Source organism: Grampus griseus, assembly GCF_964374135.1.
Source record: "Grampus griseus genome assembly, chromosome: 1".
Taxonomy (NCBI): Eukaryota; Metazoa; Chordata; class Mammalia; order Artiodactyla; family Delphinidae; genus Grampus; species Grampus griseus.
The window spans coordinates 35,719,692-35,734,740 of NC_139017.1; the positions used below are offsets into that span (position 1 = coordinate 35,719,692).

The 15,049-nt window shown below is 41.3% G+C and overlaps 1 protein-coding gene across 1 annotated transcript in view; it reads right to left on the reverse strand.

The window, feature by feature from the left end:
• The window catches only part of COLGALT2 (collagen beta(1-O)galactosyltransferase 2), a 134,040-nt gene that overhangs the window by 38,069 nt on the left and 80,922 nt on the right, over window positions 1-15,049 (reverse strand). Inside the window, exon 6 of the mRNA XM_082655052.1 lies at window positions 14,393-14,512. Coding sequence (XP_082511178.1) covers window positions 14,393-14,512 — 120 coding nt within the window. The remainder of the gene's footprint in view (window positions 1-14,392; window positions 14,513-15,049) is intronic.

Here is a 15,049-nt window from a genome sequence, read left to right on the forward strand (position 1 = left end):
AGTGCCGCTGCGCCAGCTGCCACAGGAGCCACAGCCGGAACTTGGAGAGGTCTTTTCTCCTCACCTGGAGGGAAGTGGAAGTGCCTTGGCTCCAATTTCCCCACTTTTGCACACTGACCATGTATTATATGCCAGAAATATTACATGGGTCCTGAAGATGTAAACATAGGTAAATAAACATAAAAGACTCATTTCAGACAGGAGGACCTTCAAGATGGCAGAGGAGTAAGATGCGGAGATCACCTTCCTCCCCACAAATACATGAAAAATACATCTACATGTGGAACAACTCCTACAGAACACCTACTGAACGCTTGCAGAAGACCTCGGACTTCCAAAAAGGCAAGAAACTCCCCACATACCTGGGTAGGGCAAAAGAAAAAAGAATAAACAGAGACAAAAGAATAGGGATGCAACCTGCACCTCTAGGAGGGAGCTGTGAAGGAGGAACAGTTTCCACGCACTAGGAAGCCCCTTCACTGGCGGAGATGGGGGGTGGCGGGGGGAAAGCTTCAGAGCCACAGGGGAGAGCGCAGCAACAGGGATGCAGAGGGCAAAGCGAAGAGATTCCTGCACAGAGGATCAGGGCCGACCGGCACTCACCAGCCCAAGAGGCTTGTCTGCTCACCCGCCAGGACGGGTGTGGGCTGGGAGCTGAGGCTCGGACTTCAGAGGTCAGATCACAGGGAGAGGACTAGGGTTGGCTGTGTGAACACAGCCTGAAGGGGGCTAGTGTGCCACAGCTAGCCAGAAGGGAGTCTGGGGAAAAGTATGGAACTGCCTAAGAGGCAAGAGACCATTGTTTCGGGGTGCACGAGGAGAGGAAATTCAGAACACCACCTACACAAGCTCCAGAGATGGGCGCGAGCTGCGGCTATCAGCACAGACCCCAGAGACAGTCGTGAAATGCTAAGGCTGCTGCTGCAGCCACCAAGAAGCCTGTGTGCAAGCACAGGTCACTATCTACACCTCCCCTCCCAGGAGACTGTGCAGCCCGCCACTGCCAGGGTCCCGTGATCCAGGGACAAGTTCCCGGGGAGAACACACGCCACGCCTCAGGCTGTTGTAACGTCACACCAGCCTCTGCCGCTGCAGGCTCACCCCGCATTCCGTACCCCTCCCTACCCCCAGCCTGAGTGAGCCAGAGCCCCCTGATCAGCTGCTACTTTAAGCCCATCCTTTCTGAGCGAAGAACAGATGCCCTCAGGTGACCTACATGCAGAGGCAGGGCCGAATCCAAAGCTGAACCCCAGGAGCTGTGCGAACAAAGAAGAGAAAGGGAAATCTCTCCCAGCAGCCTCAGGAGCAGTGGATTAAATCTCCACAATCAACTTGATGTACCCTGCATCTGTGGAATACATGAATAGAAAACAAATCACCCCAAAATTGAGGTGGTGGACTTTGGGAGCAACTGTAGACTTGGGGTTTGGTTTCTGCATCTAATTTGTTTCTGGTTTTATGTTTATCTTAGTTTAGTATTTAGAGCTTATTATCATTGGTAGATTTGTTTATTGATTTGGTTGCTCTCTTCTTTTTTTTAAAATATATATATATATTTTTTTTGTGGTACGCGGGCCTCTCACTGTTGTGGCCTCTCCCGTTGCGGAGCACAGGCTCCGGACGCGCAGGCTCAGCGGCCATGGCTCACGGGCCCAGCCGCTCCGCGGCATGTGGGATCCTCCCAGATCGGGGCACGAACCCATGTCCCCTGCATCGGCAGGCGGACTCCCAACCACTGAGCCACCAGGGAAGCCCTTTTTAAATATATTTTTTCCTTTTCCTCTTTTTGTGAGTGTGTATGTGTATGCTTCTTTGTGTGATTTTGTCTGTACAGCTTTGCTTTTACCATTTGTCCTAGCATTCTGTCTGTCCAGTTTGGGTGGTTTTTTTTTTGTATCATTTTTAGTGCTTGTTATCATTGGTGGATTTGTTTTCTGGTTTGGTTGCTCTCTTCTTTCCATCTATCTTTTTTTTATTATTACATTTTTACTTTTTAATTTTAAATAATATTTCTTTTTTATTGTAATAACTTTCTTTTATTTTTTTCTTCTTTCTTTCTTTTTTTTTTCTCCCTTTTCTACTGAGCCGAGTGGCTGACAGAGTCTTGGTGCTCTGGTTGGGTGTCAGGCCTGAGCCTCTTAGGTGGGAGAGCCGAGTTCAGGACATTGGTCCACCAGAGACCTACCAGCCCCACATAATATCAATCAGAGAGAGCTCTCACAGAGATCTCCATCTCAACGCTAAGACCCAGCTCCACTCAATGACCAGCAAGCTACAGTGCTGGACACCCCATGCCAAACAACTAGCAAGACAGGAACACAACCCCACCCATTAGCAGACAGGCTGCCTAAAATCATAACAAGTTCAGAGCCACCCCAAAACACACCACTGGACACGGTACTGCCCACCAGAAAGACAAGATCCAGCCTCATCCGCCAGAACACAGGCACCAGTCTGCTCCATCAGGAAGCCAACACAGCCCACTGAACCAACCTTAGCCCTGGGGACAGCCACCAAAAACAACAAGAACTATGAACCTGCAGCCTGTGAAAAGGAGACCCCAAACACAGTAAGTTAAGCAAATGAGAAGACAGAGAAATACATAGCAGTTGAAGGAGCAAGGTAAAAACCTACCAGACCAAACAAATGAAGAGGATATACACAGTCTACATGAAAAAGAATTCAGAGTAATGATAGTAAAGGTGATCCAAAATCGTGGAAATAGAATGGAGAAAATACAAAGAACGTTTAATAAGGACCTAGAGGAACTAAAGAGCAAACAAACAATGATGAACAACACAATAAATGAAATTAAAAATTCTCTAGAAGGGATCAATAGCAGAAAACCTGAGGCAGAAGAACAGATAAGTGACCTGGAAGATATAATAGTGGAAATAACTACCACAGAGCAGAATAAAGAAAAAAGAATGAGAAGAATTGAGGATAGTCTCAGAGACCTCTGGGACAACATTAAACACACCAACATTCGATTTACAGGGGTCCCAGAAGAAGAAGAGAAAAAGAAAGGGGCTAAGAAAATATTTGAACAGATTATAGTTGAAAACTTCCCTAATATGGAAAAGTAAATAGTCAAGTCCAGGAAGCACAGAGAGTCCCATAGAGGATAAATCCAAGGAGAAACACATCAAAACACATATTAATCAAACTATCAAAAATTAAATACAAAAACAAAATATTAAAAGCAGCAAGGGAAAAACAACAAATAACATACAAGGGAATCCCCATAACGTTAACAGCTGATCTTTCAGCAGAAACTCTGCAAGCCAGAAGGGACTGGCAGGACATATTTAAAGTGATGAAAGGGAAAAATCTACAACCAAGATTACTCTACCTGGCAAGGATCTCATTCAGATTCAACAGAGAAATTAAAATCTTTACGGACAAGCAAAGGCTAAGAGAATTCAGCACCACCAAACCAGCTTTACAACAAATGCTAAAGGAACTTCTCTAGGCAGGAAACACAAGACAAGGAAAAGACCTACAATAACAAACCTAAAACAATTAAGAAAATGGTAATAGAAACATACATATCGATAACTACCCTAACTGTAAATGGATTAAATGCTCCATCCAAAAGACACAGACTGGCTGAATGGATACAAAAACAAGACATGTATATATGCTGTCTACAAGAGGCCCACTTTAGACCTATGGACACATTCAGACTGAAAGTGAGGGGATGGAAAAAGATATTCCATGCAAGTGGAAATCAAAAGAAAGCTGGAGTAGCAATTCTCATATCAGACAAAATAGACTTTAAAATAAAGACTATTACAAGAGACAAAGAGGGACACTACATAATGATCAAGGGATCAATCCAAGAAGAAGATATAACAACTGTAAATGTTTATGGACCCAACATAGGAGCACCTCAATACATAACACAAATGCTAACAACCATAAAAGGGGAAATTGACAGTAACACAATAACAGTAGGGGACTTTAACCCCACTTTCACCAATGGACAGATCATCCAAAATGAAAATAAATAAGGAAGCACAAGCTTTAAATTATACATTAAACAAGATGAACTTAATTGATATTTATAGGACATTCCATCGAAAAACAACAGAATACACTTTCTTCTCAAGTGCTCATGGAACCTTCTCCAGGATAGATCACGTCTTGGGTCACAAATCAAGCCTTGGTAAATTTAAGAAAATTGAAATCGTATCAAGTATCTCTTCCGACCACAACGCTACAAGACTAGATATCAATTACAGGAAAAAATCTGTAAAAAATACAAACACAGGGAGGCTAAACAATACACTGCTAAATAACCAAGAGATCACTGAAGAAATCAAAGAGGAAATCAAAAAAATACCTAGAAACAAATGACAATGAAAACACGATGACCCAAAACCTATGGGATGCAGCTAAAGAAGTTCTAAGAGGGAACTTTATAGGAATACAATCCTACCTCAAGAACAAGAAACATCTCAAATAAACAACCTAGCCTTACACCTAAAGCAAATAGAGAAAGAAGAACAAAAAACCCCCGAAGTTAGCAGAAGGAAACAAATCATAAAGATCAGATCAGAAATAAATGGAAAGGAAATGAAGGAAATAATAGCAAACATCAATAAAACTAAAAGCTGGTTCTTTGAGAAGATAAACAAAATTGATAAACCATCAGCCAGACTCATCAAGAAAACAGGGGAGAAGACTTTGATTCAACCAATCAATAGAATTAGAAATGAAAAAGGAGAAGTAACAACTGACACTGCAGAAATACAAAGGATCATAAGAGATTACTATAGGCAACTCTATGCCAATGAAATGGACAACCTGGAAGAAATGGACAAATACTTAGAAAAGCACAACCTTCCGAGACTGAACCAAGAAGAAATAGAAAATATAAACAGACCAATCACAAGCACTGAAATTCAGACTGTGATTAAAAATCTTCCAACGAACAAAAGCCCAGGACCAGATGGCTTCACAGGTGAATTCTATCACACATTTAGAGAAGAGCTAACACCCATCCTTCTCAAACTCTTCCAAAATATAGCAGAGGGAGGAACACTCCCAAACTCATTGTACAAAGCCACCATCACCCTGAAACCAAAACCAGACAAGAAAGAAAACTACAGGCCGATATCACTGAGGAACATAGATGCAAAAATCCTCAACAAAATACTAGCAAACAGAATCCAACAGCACATTAAAAGGATCATACACCATGACCAAGTGGGGTTTATCCCAGGAATGCAAGGATTCTTCAATATATGCAAATCAATCAATGTGATACACCATATTAACAAATTTAAGGAGAAAAACCATATGATCATCTAAATAGATGCAGAAAAAGCTTTTGACAAAATTCAACACTCATTTATGATAAAAAAAAAAAAACCCCTGCAGAAAGTAGGCATAGAGGGAACTTACCTCAACATAATAAAGCCATATATGACAAACCCACAGCCAACATCGTTCTCAATGGTGAAAAACTGAAACCGTTTCCACTAAGATCAGGAACAAGACAAGGTTGCCCACTCTCACCACTCTTATTCAACATAGTTTTGGAAGTTTTAGCCACAGCAAAAAGAAATAAAAGATTTCCAGATTGGAAAAGAATAAGTAAAACTGTCACTGTTTGCAGATGACATGATGCTATACATACAGAATCCTAAAGATGCTACCAGAAAACTACTAGAGCTAATCAATGGATTTGGTAAAGTAGCAGGATACAAAATTAATGCACAGAAATCTCTGGCATTCCTATACACTAATGATGAAAATTCTGAAAGAGAAATTAAGAAAACACTCCCATTTACCACTGCAACAAAAAGAATAAAATACCTAGGTATAAACCTACCTAAGGAGACAAAATACCTGTATGCACAAAACTATAAGACACTGATGAAAGAAATTAAAGATGATACCAACAGATGGAGAGTATACTGTGTTCTTGAATTGGAAGAATCAACATTGTGAAAATGACTCTACTACCCAAAGCAATCTACAGATTCAATGCAATCCCTATCAAACTACCACTGGCATTTTTCACAGAAGTAGAACAAAAAATTTCACTTTGTATGGAAACACAAAAGACCCTGAATAGCCAAAGCAATCTTGAGAAAGGAAAACAAAGCTGCAGGAATCAGGCTCCCTGATTTCAGACTACACTACAAAGCTACAGTAATCAAGACAGTATGGTACTTGCACAAACACAGAAATATAGATCAATGGAACAGGATAGAAAACCTAGAGATAAACCCATTCACATATGGTCACCTTAACTTTGTTAAAGGAGGCAAGAATATATAATGGAGAAAAGACAGCCTCTTCAATAACTGGTGCTGGGAAAACTGGACAGCTACATATAAAAGAATGAAATTAGAACATTCCCTAACACCATACACAAAAATAAACTCAAAATGGATTAAAGACCTAAATGTAAGGCCAGACACTATAAAACTCTTAGAGGAAAACATAGGAAGAACACTCTATGACATAAATCACAGTAAGATCCTTTTTGCCCCACCTCCTAGACAAATGGAAATAAAAACAAAAATAAACAAGTTGGGCAAAATGAAACTAAAAGCTTTTGCATAGCAAAGGAAACCCTAAACAAGATGAAAAGACAACCCTCAGAATGGGAGAATATATTTGCAAACGAAGCAACTGACAAAGGATTAATCTCCAAAATATACAAGCAGCTCATGCAGCTCAATATTAAAAAACAAACAAACCAGTCCAAAAATGGGCAGAAGACCTAAATAGACATTTCTCCAAAGAAGATATACAGATTGCCAACAAACACATGAAAGGATGCTCAACATCACTGATCATTAGAGAAATGAAACTCAAAACTCCAATGAGGTATCACCTCACAGTGGTCAGAATGGCCATCATCAAAAAATCTACAAACAGGACTTCCCTGGTGGCGCAGTGGTTGAGAGTCTGCCTGCTGATGCAGGGGACACGGGTTCGTGCCCCGGTCCGGGAAGATCCCACATGCCGTGAAGAGGCTGGGCCCGTGAGCCATGGCCGCTGAGCCTGCGCATCTGGAGCCTGTGCTCTGCAACGGGAAAGGCCACAACAGTGAGAGGCCCACGTACCGCAAAAAAAAAAAAAAAAAAAATCTACAAACAATAAATGCTGGAGAGGGTATGGAGAAAAGGGAACCCTCTTGTACTATTGGTGGGAATTTAAATTGATACAGCCACTAAGGAGAACAGTATGGAGATTCCTTAAAAAACTAAAAATAGAACTACCACACGACTCAGCAATCCCACTACTCTGCATATACCCTGAGAAAACATTAATTCAAACAGTCGAGGGGCTTCCCTGGTGGTGCAGTGGTTGAGAGTCCGCCTGCCGATGCAGGGGACCCGGGTTCGTGCCCCGTTCCAGGAAGATCCCACATGCCGTGAAGCGGCTAGGTCCGTGAGCCATGGCCGCTGAGCCTGCGCGTCTGGAGCCTGTGCTCCGCAACGGGAGAGGCCACAACAGTGAGAGGCCCGCGTACCGCAAAAACAAACAAACAAAAAAGTCATGTACCACAATGTTCATTGCAGCTCTATTTACAATAGCCAGGACATGGAAGCAACCTAAGTGTCCATCGACAGATGAATGGATAAAGAAGATGTGGCACATATATACAATGGAATATTACTCAGCCATAAAAAGAAATGAAATTGAGTTATTTGTAGTGAGGTGGATGGACCTAGAAACTGTCATACCGAGTGAAGTAAGTCAGAAAGAGAAAAACAAATACCGTATGCTAACACATATATACGGAATCTCAAAAAAAAAAAAAAGGTTCTGAAGAACCTAGGGGCCAGACAGGAATAAAAACGCAGACGTACAGAATGGACTTGAGGGCACGGGGAGGGAAAAGGGTAAGCTGGGACGAAGTGAGAGATGGCATGGGCATATATACACTACCAAATGCAAAATAGATAGCTACTGGGAAGCAGCTGCATAGCTCAGGGAGATCAGCTCGGTGCTTTATGACCACCTAGAGGCGGGGTGGGATAGGGAGGGTGGGAGGGAGATGCAAGAGGGAGGAGATATGGGGATATATGTATATGTATAGCTGATTCACTTTGTTATATAGCAGAAACTAACACACCATTGTAAAGCAATTATACTCCAATAAAGATGTTAAAAAAAAAAGTGTTACCCATTGTTGTTATACCCCATCTCCACCCAGCCCAAACTCTTCTCTGATCTCAGAAACTCCAGTCTGAAATTCATAAACTCCCTGATATTTTCAGTCCCTTCACTTTTTCTTAATGTCTCTTTGCCTTTTTGTTTTGACTAAAACTTGGCTTTCCTTTGAAGACACTGCCTCCCTTTCAGCTGTCAGAGTGAACACTGATTTTTCTCATGTCCCCCAACTCACTGCAAACTGTTTCTCTTTCATCCTTCAAAACCTGGCTTCTTTGAAGCATATTTTAGCACTCTGTACCTCCTAATCATGTTCCCTCAGCCACTGATGACTCCAACGTCCGGCTCACAGTTTCAGTGTCCCTGCCATCGTTCTTTCAAACCTCAGCATCCACATGGTGATCCATCCAACAACCAACAATCTAGAACCAACAATCATTCTCTCAGTGACCCACTACCATGTCTGCATCCATCACACCCTTCTTGTTCTCACTCTCATCAGTATCCAACCTAGACTTCATAGTTCATCCCTTGTAAGACCCTTGATTCCCTTTACTGATCTTGCTTGGCAAAACCCCAAACCTAGTTAAACCTGACTGTCCTCTTAGTACCAAGAAGAACACTATGAAAGAAATTCACACAACTGCGTATACTGAGTCACTTCAAAATTATAGCCACAGATGTCAAATTGGCACTCGATACTGCCAAATGATGCAGCTGTACTTCCCTAGTAAATTTATTTTCCCATTCCCTGAGAGGTCTATTTTATGTCTTGTTCTCGCTCCTGGAATCTTCAACATCTCTCTTGAGCTGTTGACTGGACTATATATGTCATAGAGAAAATGTTTAAAGCCAAACTAGACCTACCTTTTCCTTCCACCTCAAGTCTACAGACCCAGCTGCATCTCTGCCTACGCATGCTGCCTTCCCATCTGCGATAGCATCCCTGTTCTATCTAGAACTTGTTTTCTCAAGGATCTTAAATTATCTTTTTTGCTACATCATTAAATTCTCCCTATATTTTGGATTTTTCTCATCAGCATACAAACATGCTAAAACCCTACCTAAAAAAAACCCACAAACAGCATAAAAGACAAAACCAAACAACCTCTCCCTTGATTTGTCACTCTCTTACAGCCACTACCCTACTTCTCTATTCCCGTGCCAACAAGAGTCCACTTTCTCATCTCCCCATGGCCCTCTCTTCAGCCCACTCCAGTGGGCTTTATTCCAATCGTTTGCACTGACGTGGTTCTTATCAAGGTCATCACAGATCTCTACCTTGAGAGAACCAGTGATCAGTTCTGTATCCTCATTTGACTTCACTTCTCAACAGCATCTGGTTCCTTTTTGAATCACTTCTTAATTCTGCCTTCCAGCTTTCTGCCTGTTTGTGTCCTCCAGGGATCTGTCCTCCACTCTCTCCTCTTCTTTTCTACATTCTCTTACAAAACAAGTTCACACTATTCCATGGCTTCAAATATCCTTTTAATGCTGATGACTCTCAAATGTCTGTTTCCAACTGGAGTCTCTTCCCTGAACTCCAGATTCATATATCCAAATATCTCCTAACCTTTCAATTTAGATGTCTAATAATTATCTTAAGCTTATATGACCACAACTTCCCTCCCTAAGTCTTTTCCTGTAAAGCCATTCCCATTTCATTAAATGGTATACTAGGCCAAAATCCTGGAGTCATTACTGATTCCTTTCTTTCCTTCATGGGCTGCATCCAGGTCTCTGTATGTCCCGTTGGCTCAACCCCCAAAATATATCCCAAATCCACCTGCTTCTCATCACCTTCCTACTACAATTTGCATTCCAACCACCATCATCTCTCACCAGGAGAGATGTACTGGTGCCTTTACACTCTAGTATCCACACCCCAGCCTGAGTGATTTACCTAAATACATAAGTCACATCATGCCACTCTCCCTGCCCCACCCACATAGAATCCTGTTACCCAAAGAATAAAGTCCAAATTCCTTATTGTGGCCACAAGGCTCTGCATGATCTGGACAGTTCTTCCACCATAACCCCATCTCCTACTCAACTTCTCATTCTGTACATGCCAAACACACTGGCCTGTTGTTCTTGGAGTACCCCAGGCTGTTTCCTAACAGCCTTTGCATGTGCTGTTCTTTCTGCTTGAAACACTCTTCTCCCAAATATTCACGTGGCTACTTCCTTGATATATTGTATAGTTCTCTGTGTTGGAATATAAATTCCTTGATGGCAGAGCTTCTGCTGGTTTGTCGACTGCTGCATCCCCAGCATATGAACAACCCATGGAACATAGTATGTGTTTAATAAATACTTATAGCCTGATGCGCTCTTCTAAAGCCTTCCTTGCATCCTTACTGCTTTTAGAATGGGCATTGTACTTTAGCTGAGCGTTCAAGAATCATAACGATTAAACCACTCCAACACTCAAACTTTATTGCCTTCTACTGTTTAAAGCCTGCTCTCTTCCAGGGTGTGAATGCTTTTCGAACAATGCCTTTGTTCAGTCTGTTTCCTCTATGTATAGTGCCCTCACTATAACACTCCCTTTGTTTAAACTCCACACTTCTATCAAAGCCCAGCTTAAGAACTGCCAGGCTCTCCTAGATCATACCAGCCCACAGCAATCTCTCCTTACTCCAAATTCCTACTGCCCTTATAACTGCTCCTTTCACAAAGCAATATACTGCATCATTGGGGTCTTTTTAAAATGTCTGTCCTGTCTCCCTAGTTAAATATAAACACCCAAAACAGAATTGGTTGTAAAATGTTGTGAATCCCCAGTACCCTCATAGAGTGACCCACACATTGTAGGTAGGCATTCGGTGTTTGTACATAAATTTTATGCCTCTTCTAATGCTTCAGTTGTACAGTCTATTAGCAGCCATTTATTAACTGCCCATTGGGTTCCAGATGAACTAGTGCGTTTAGTGTCTAGTTCATCTTTCCTGAGGACACTTGACAGCTATGATTTCATCATCACCAGCCTCTTCTTAATCCTACATAGGCCTTCAGTGTGTGTTTCTGCATTATTACCCTCAAAAGTTTATTTTCCAATTATTTTATTATCCCAATTATGTTCTGTCTTTTAAAATTTAGGGTCTAAAATTTTAACAAAATTATAACTAGAGAAGGTAAATACAAGAATTAAATAAAACGCCATATATAAAGTGCCTCTCACTAGAGTTGGAGTGTACGGGGGATCAATAACGACAGCTATAAATTACAGGTTCTTCCCAAATGAAATCTACCTGCCTAGCATAGTGTTGTACATATCTGTAATCATTAAAATTGATTTTGACAGTGTGTGTGTTTCTGTGTACAGGGAACTTTCTATGCTCTCAGTTCTGTGGGGGAAAAGAAGAGAAGGCAAGGCTCTGGTCAGCCTCTCTGAGGGGACATCTACTTGGAGTCAAGATTGAAAGCCATGGCATGGGGATGATAAGGAGACACACATTACCAAGCATTAAATGGAGTCCTAATAATAGCAACACCTCTTTGTTTTATGGAGTTGATGTATATTCTTTTATTTGCTCCTCTCAGCCCAGCAAAGTCAGTGTTATTATCCTCACTCCACAGATAAAGGAACTAAAGCTCTGAGAGGCTGATTCTCCCTTCTTACATGATAGAGCCTGGGTTCAAGTCCATTATTCTGGCTTCATGTTGCATGTTCTTTGCAACACAGTTTTTATTCATTTGCTCATTCTTTCATTCACTTGTCTGGTCATGCATTCAGCAAATATTTGTTTGTTACGAATTATATGTCAGGCACTGTGCTAGGTGATTGGGATAGAAGGCAATAAGATATTGCCCTTGGCCTCTGTGTCTACAACATAGAGAAGAGGCAGAGACACTATGTATTAAAGAAATTCACAAAAGAAATTCCTAAGGGCTGGTCCTAGACATACTATCCCAGTGAACCAGCTGATTATTCAATCCTCATTCTCCCCAAGAATACTCTATTATTCTATTATTCTACTCTATTATTAATAGAGTATTAATACTACCATTAATACTCTATTATTTCTCCATTATCTCTATTATTCTCTGTACTCATAGAGAATAGTAGTGCTCTCTTGTTTCTGTTTTCAAACTCAGGGACATTGAGACCGGGAAAGACCAAGTGGCTTGCAAACTATCATGCGCATCAGCAACAAAGGCTGTAATGTCAGGGATGCTTTGCTCGCCATCCCAGGTATAGTCTACAGATACGCTTTGCTCGTCACCACCAATATGTCCCTGGTATACTGGGCTGACTGATGTTTTGCAAACACAATCCTGTGTAAAAACAGTAGGAGAGCTTGCTATTTAAAGGAATCTTCTGATGAACCTTTATAATTATTATTGTCTTACCTTCTGGTCCTAACCATGCTTCTTAAAAGAAAAAATTCTGCTTTCTCTCTATGTCCTTGCTTTTTAATTACTTCTCAAACACTTTAAATTCTGAGTCAGCCTTTTCTGAAGCCATTCTTGTTATGGAAATTAGCTGAAAAAAACCCACTGGACTCTTTTTCAGTCCTTATCTTACTTGAACTTCCTTCCATATCTCATGCTCCTGTTTTCTTAAAATTCTGTGATATCACATTATCTTGTTGATGAATCCCAACTCAACATCTTTAGACTTGATAGAACTTAAGTTTCAGATTCATCTCTCCATCTATCCACTGGGCAACTCATTCATTCATTCAACAAATATTTACTGGGTGCCTACTGGGTGGCAGGGAATGGGCTATGTCTTGAGACTAACATGAACAAGGAATTTATTGTCTGGGGGTGAGAAGCAGGAAATAGATATTCACAAGCAACTCAATGGGTCTAAAAATGAACTCATGATTTTTCTTTGCAAATGTCTCCTTTAAACTACATGCATTTAAAATTCCTGCAGTCATTCCAGACATTCAAGTCAGAACTTACAAGGTTTCCTCTGCCTCCCTTTTGTTCATCCACAAATTCTTGGCTAAGTCCTTTCAAGTCTATGTCATAAGTTTATCTCCATTCCCACTGCTCCTGCCCTAGCTCAGATCCTCACCATCTTTTGCCTAGTTTACCATATAATGTCCAAAACGGTCTCTTCACCTCTGACCTAAGGCCAGCACCCATTGCCCCATGCTGCTTCAGCCGTGTTTCTCTTACCATGAGTGACCTTTCTAAATCCCGACATTTCAACCTTTCAACCTTTTAACCTGACATTTCGCTGCTAAAATCTCTTTAAAATCTCCCTTCCCTTCAGGAAAAGTCCAAACACCTTCTTATATATTAGAGGTCCTTCTAACTGGGCTCCTGCCTACCTCCTAGCCCTGCTTCCCATTGTGCCTCCCCAGTCACCCCGACTGCCAACATACACACATCCTATGCTCTAGTGATGAATAACAGAGTTTCTCAGATACTGCATGAAAATTCATTGCAAATATTCCCTCCTTTGGGTAGCCATTTCCAGCATCCTCCCTTAGGCAGAGTGCTTTTGTTACTTTCTCCTTTGGACACCACTGCTCATTACACATAATAATTAGTGTAGTCCCTGATCATTGAGCATTTACCAGTTCTGACATCATGCCAGACCCAGAGACAATATGATACAGTGTTTAAGAATCTGAGCTTTGGAGATAGCAAGGTTGGTTCAAATCCCAATGTATCATTTATTTAGCAGAATGATCTACAGCAAGATACTTAAACTCTCTACATCCCAATTTCTTCATCTTTAATATGAGCAATAATAAAACCTTTCATTGAGTTGTTGTACGGATTAACGAGACAAAGTACAAAACATGTTTAGTATGGTATCTGTTACACCATAAGCTATTATTAAGTTGAAGTCATAATTATTGTTTTTGCTAGTATACTTTTTACATATATCATGGGGAATTTGCCCCCAAACCCTAGATGTTTTATCTTCATTTCACAACTAAGGAGGTTAGATTACTTGCCCAAAGTCATATAATTAGAAAGCAACAAAGTTAGATTTTAAATCCATAGACAAAATACCATTATAGCCCTTAGGACACTGTGTGAAATGTATTTACTGGGTACCCAGCTCTCCACGTGGAAGGGAAGCTCCCTGAAGGCAAAGACTTTGTCATATTCGTATTTCACATAGGAAAAGTTTGAGAATGAATGAACAAATGAACAACTATGTTTCAGCCTTGGCTGACTGATGGCTGTGAGATTCCAGTCCTGGGAGAGGGAAGAAGTGGCTGGTATGTTCACGGTGGCAACGGAACATGAGCCACTACCAGGCCCCTGGGTCACTCACTCATTGCTTCTATCTGCACATGGATGAGGTTCTCAATGTCCTCCTGTAGGGTCTGATGGGGCTTCAGGGGGATGGGCAGGTAGCCGTAGTGCTCTCTGTTGCAGAGGTGCATCTGGATGCCTGAGGACAGAAGAGAGGGACAAAACTGGCCAATCAGAAAATACACTTCTTAGTTCTACAGTGACAACTAAGAAAAAAGAGACTAGGCTGTGGCCAAAGCTGAGTTGGGCACTGAAATTGAACAAGTAGTTGTTCCGGGCAGGTTGTGTAGACCTCAAAAATGCTCCTTTATTAAGAAAGTGTAACCAGAATTTGGGGCAAATAGAAACCCTGGGCCATTCTTCAGCTCAGAGGAAATTGATTTTTTTTCTCTCTGAAGAGAAAGCATCCTTGTGGCCTGAAATGAACACTAAAGGCATGACGGGATCAAAAAAGGAGGCAAGGAATTCCTGCTCCAGAGAACAGAATGGAACACTGTAATCCACCTACAGGAAATAAAGAGAAAATGAGGAATAAAAGCCACATTTGATATGAAAGCAAACAGGAAAATCCTGTAAGGCTGACAGATTATTAAAGCTAACTCTAAGCATATGTAGAACAAAAAATAAAAAACAAAGGAAACTTAAAATTTTCCATGATTCTCCATGGTTTGATTTC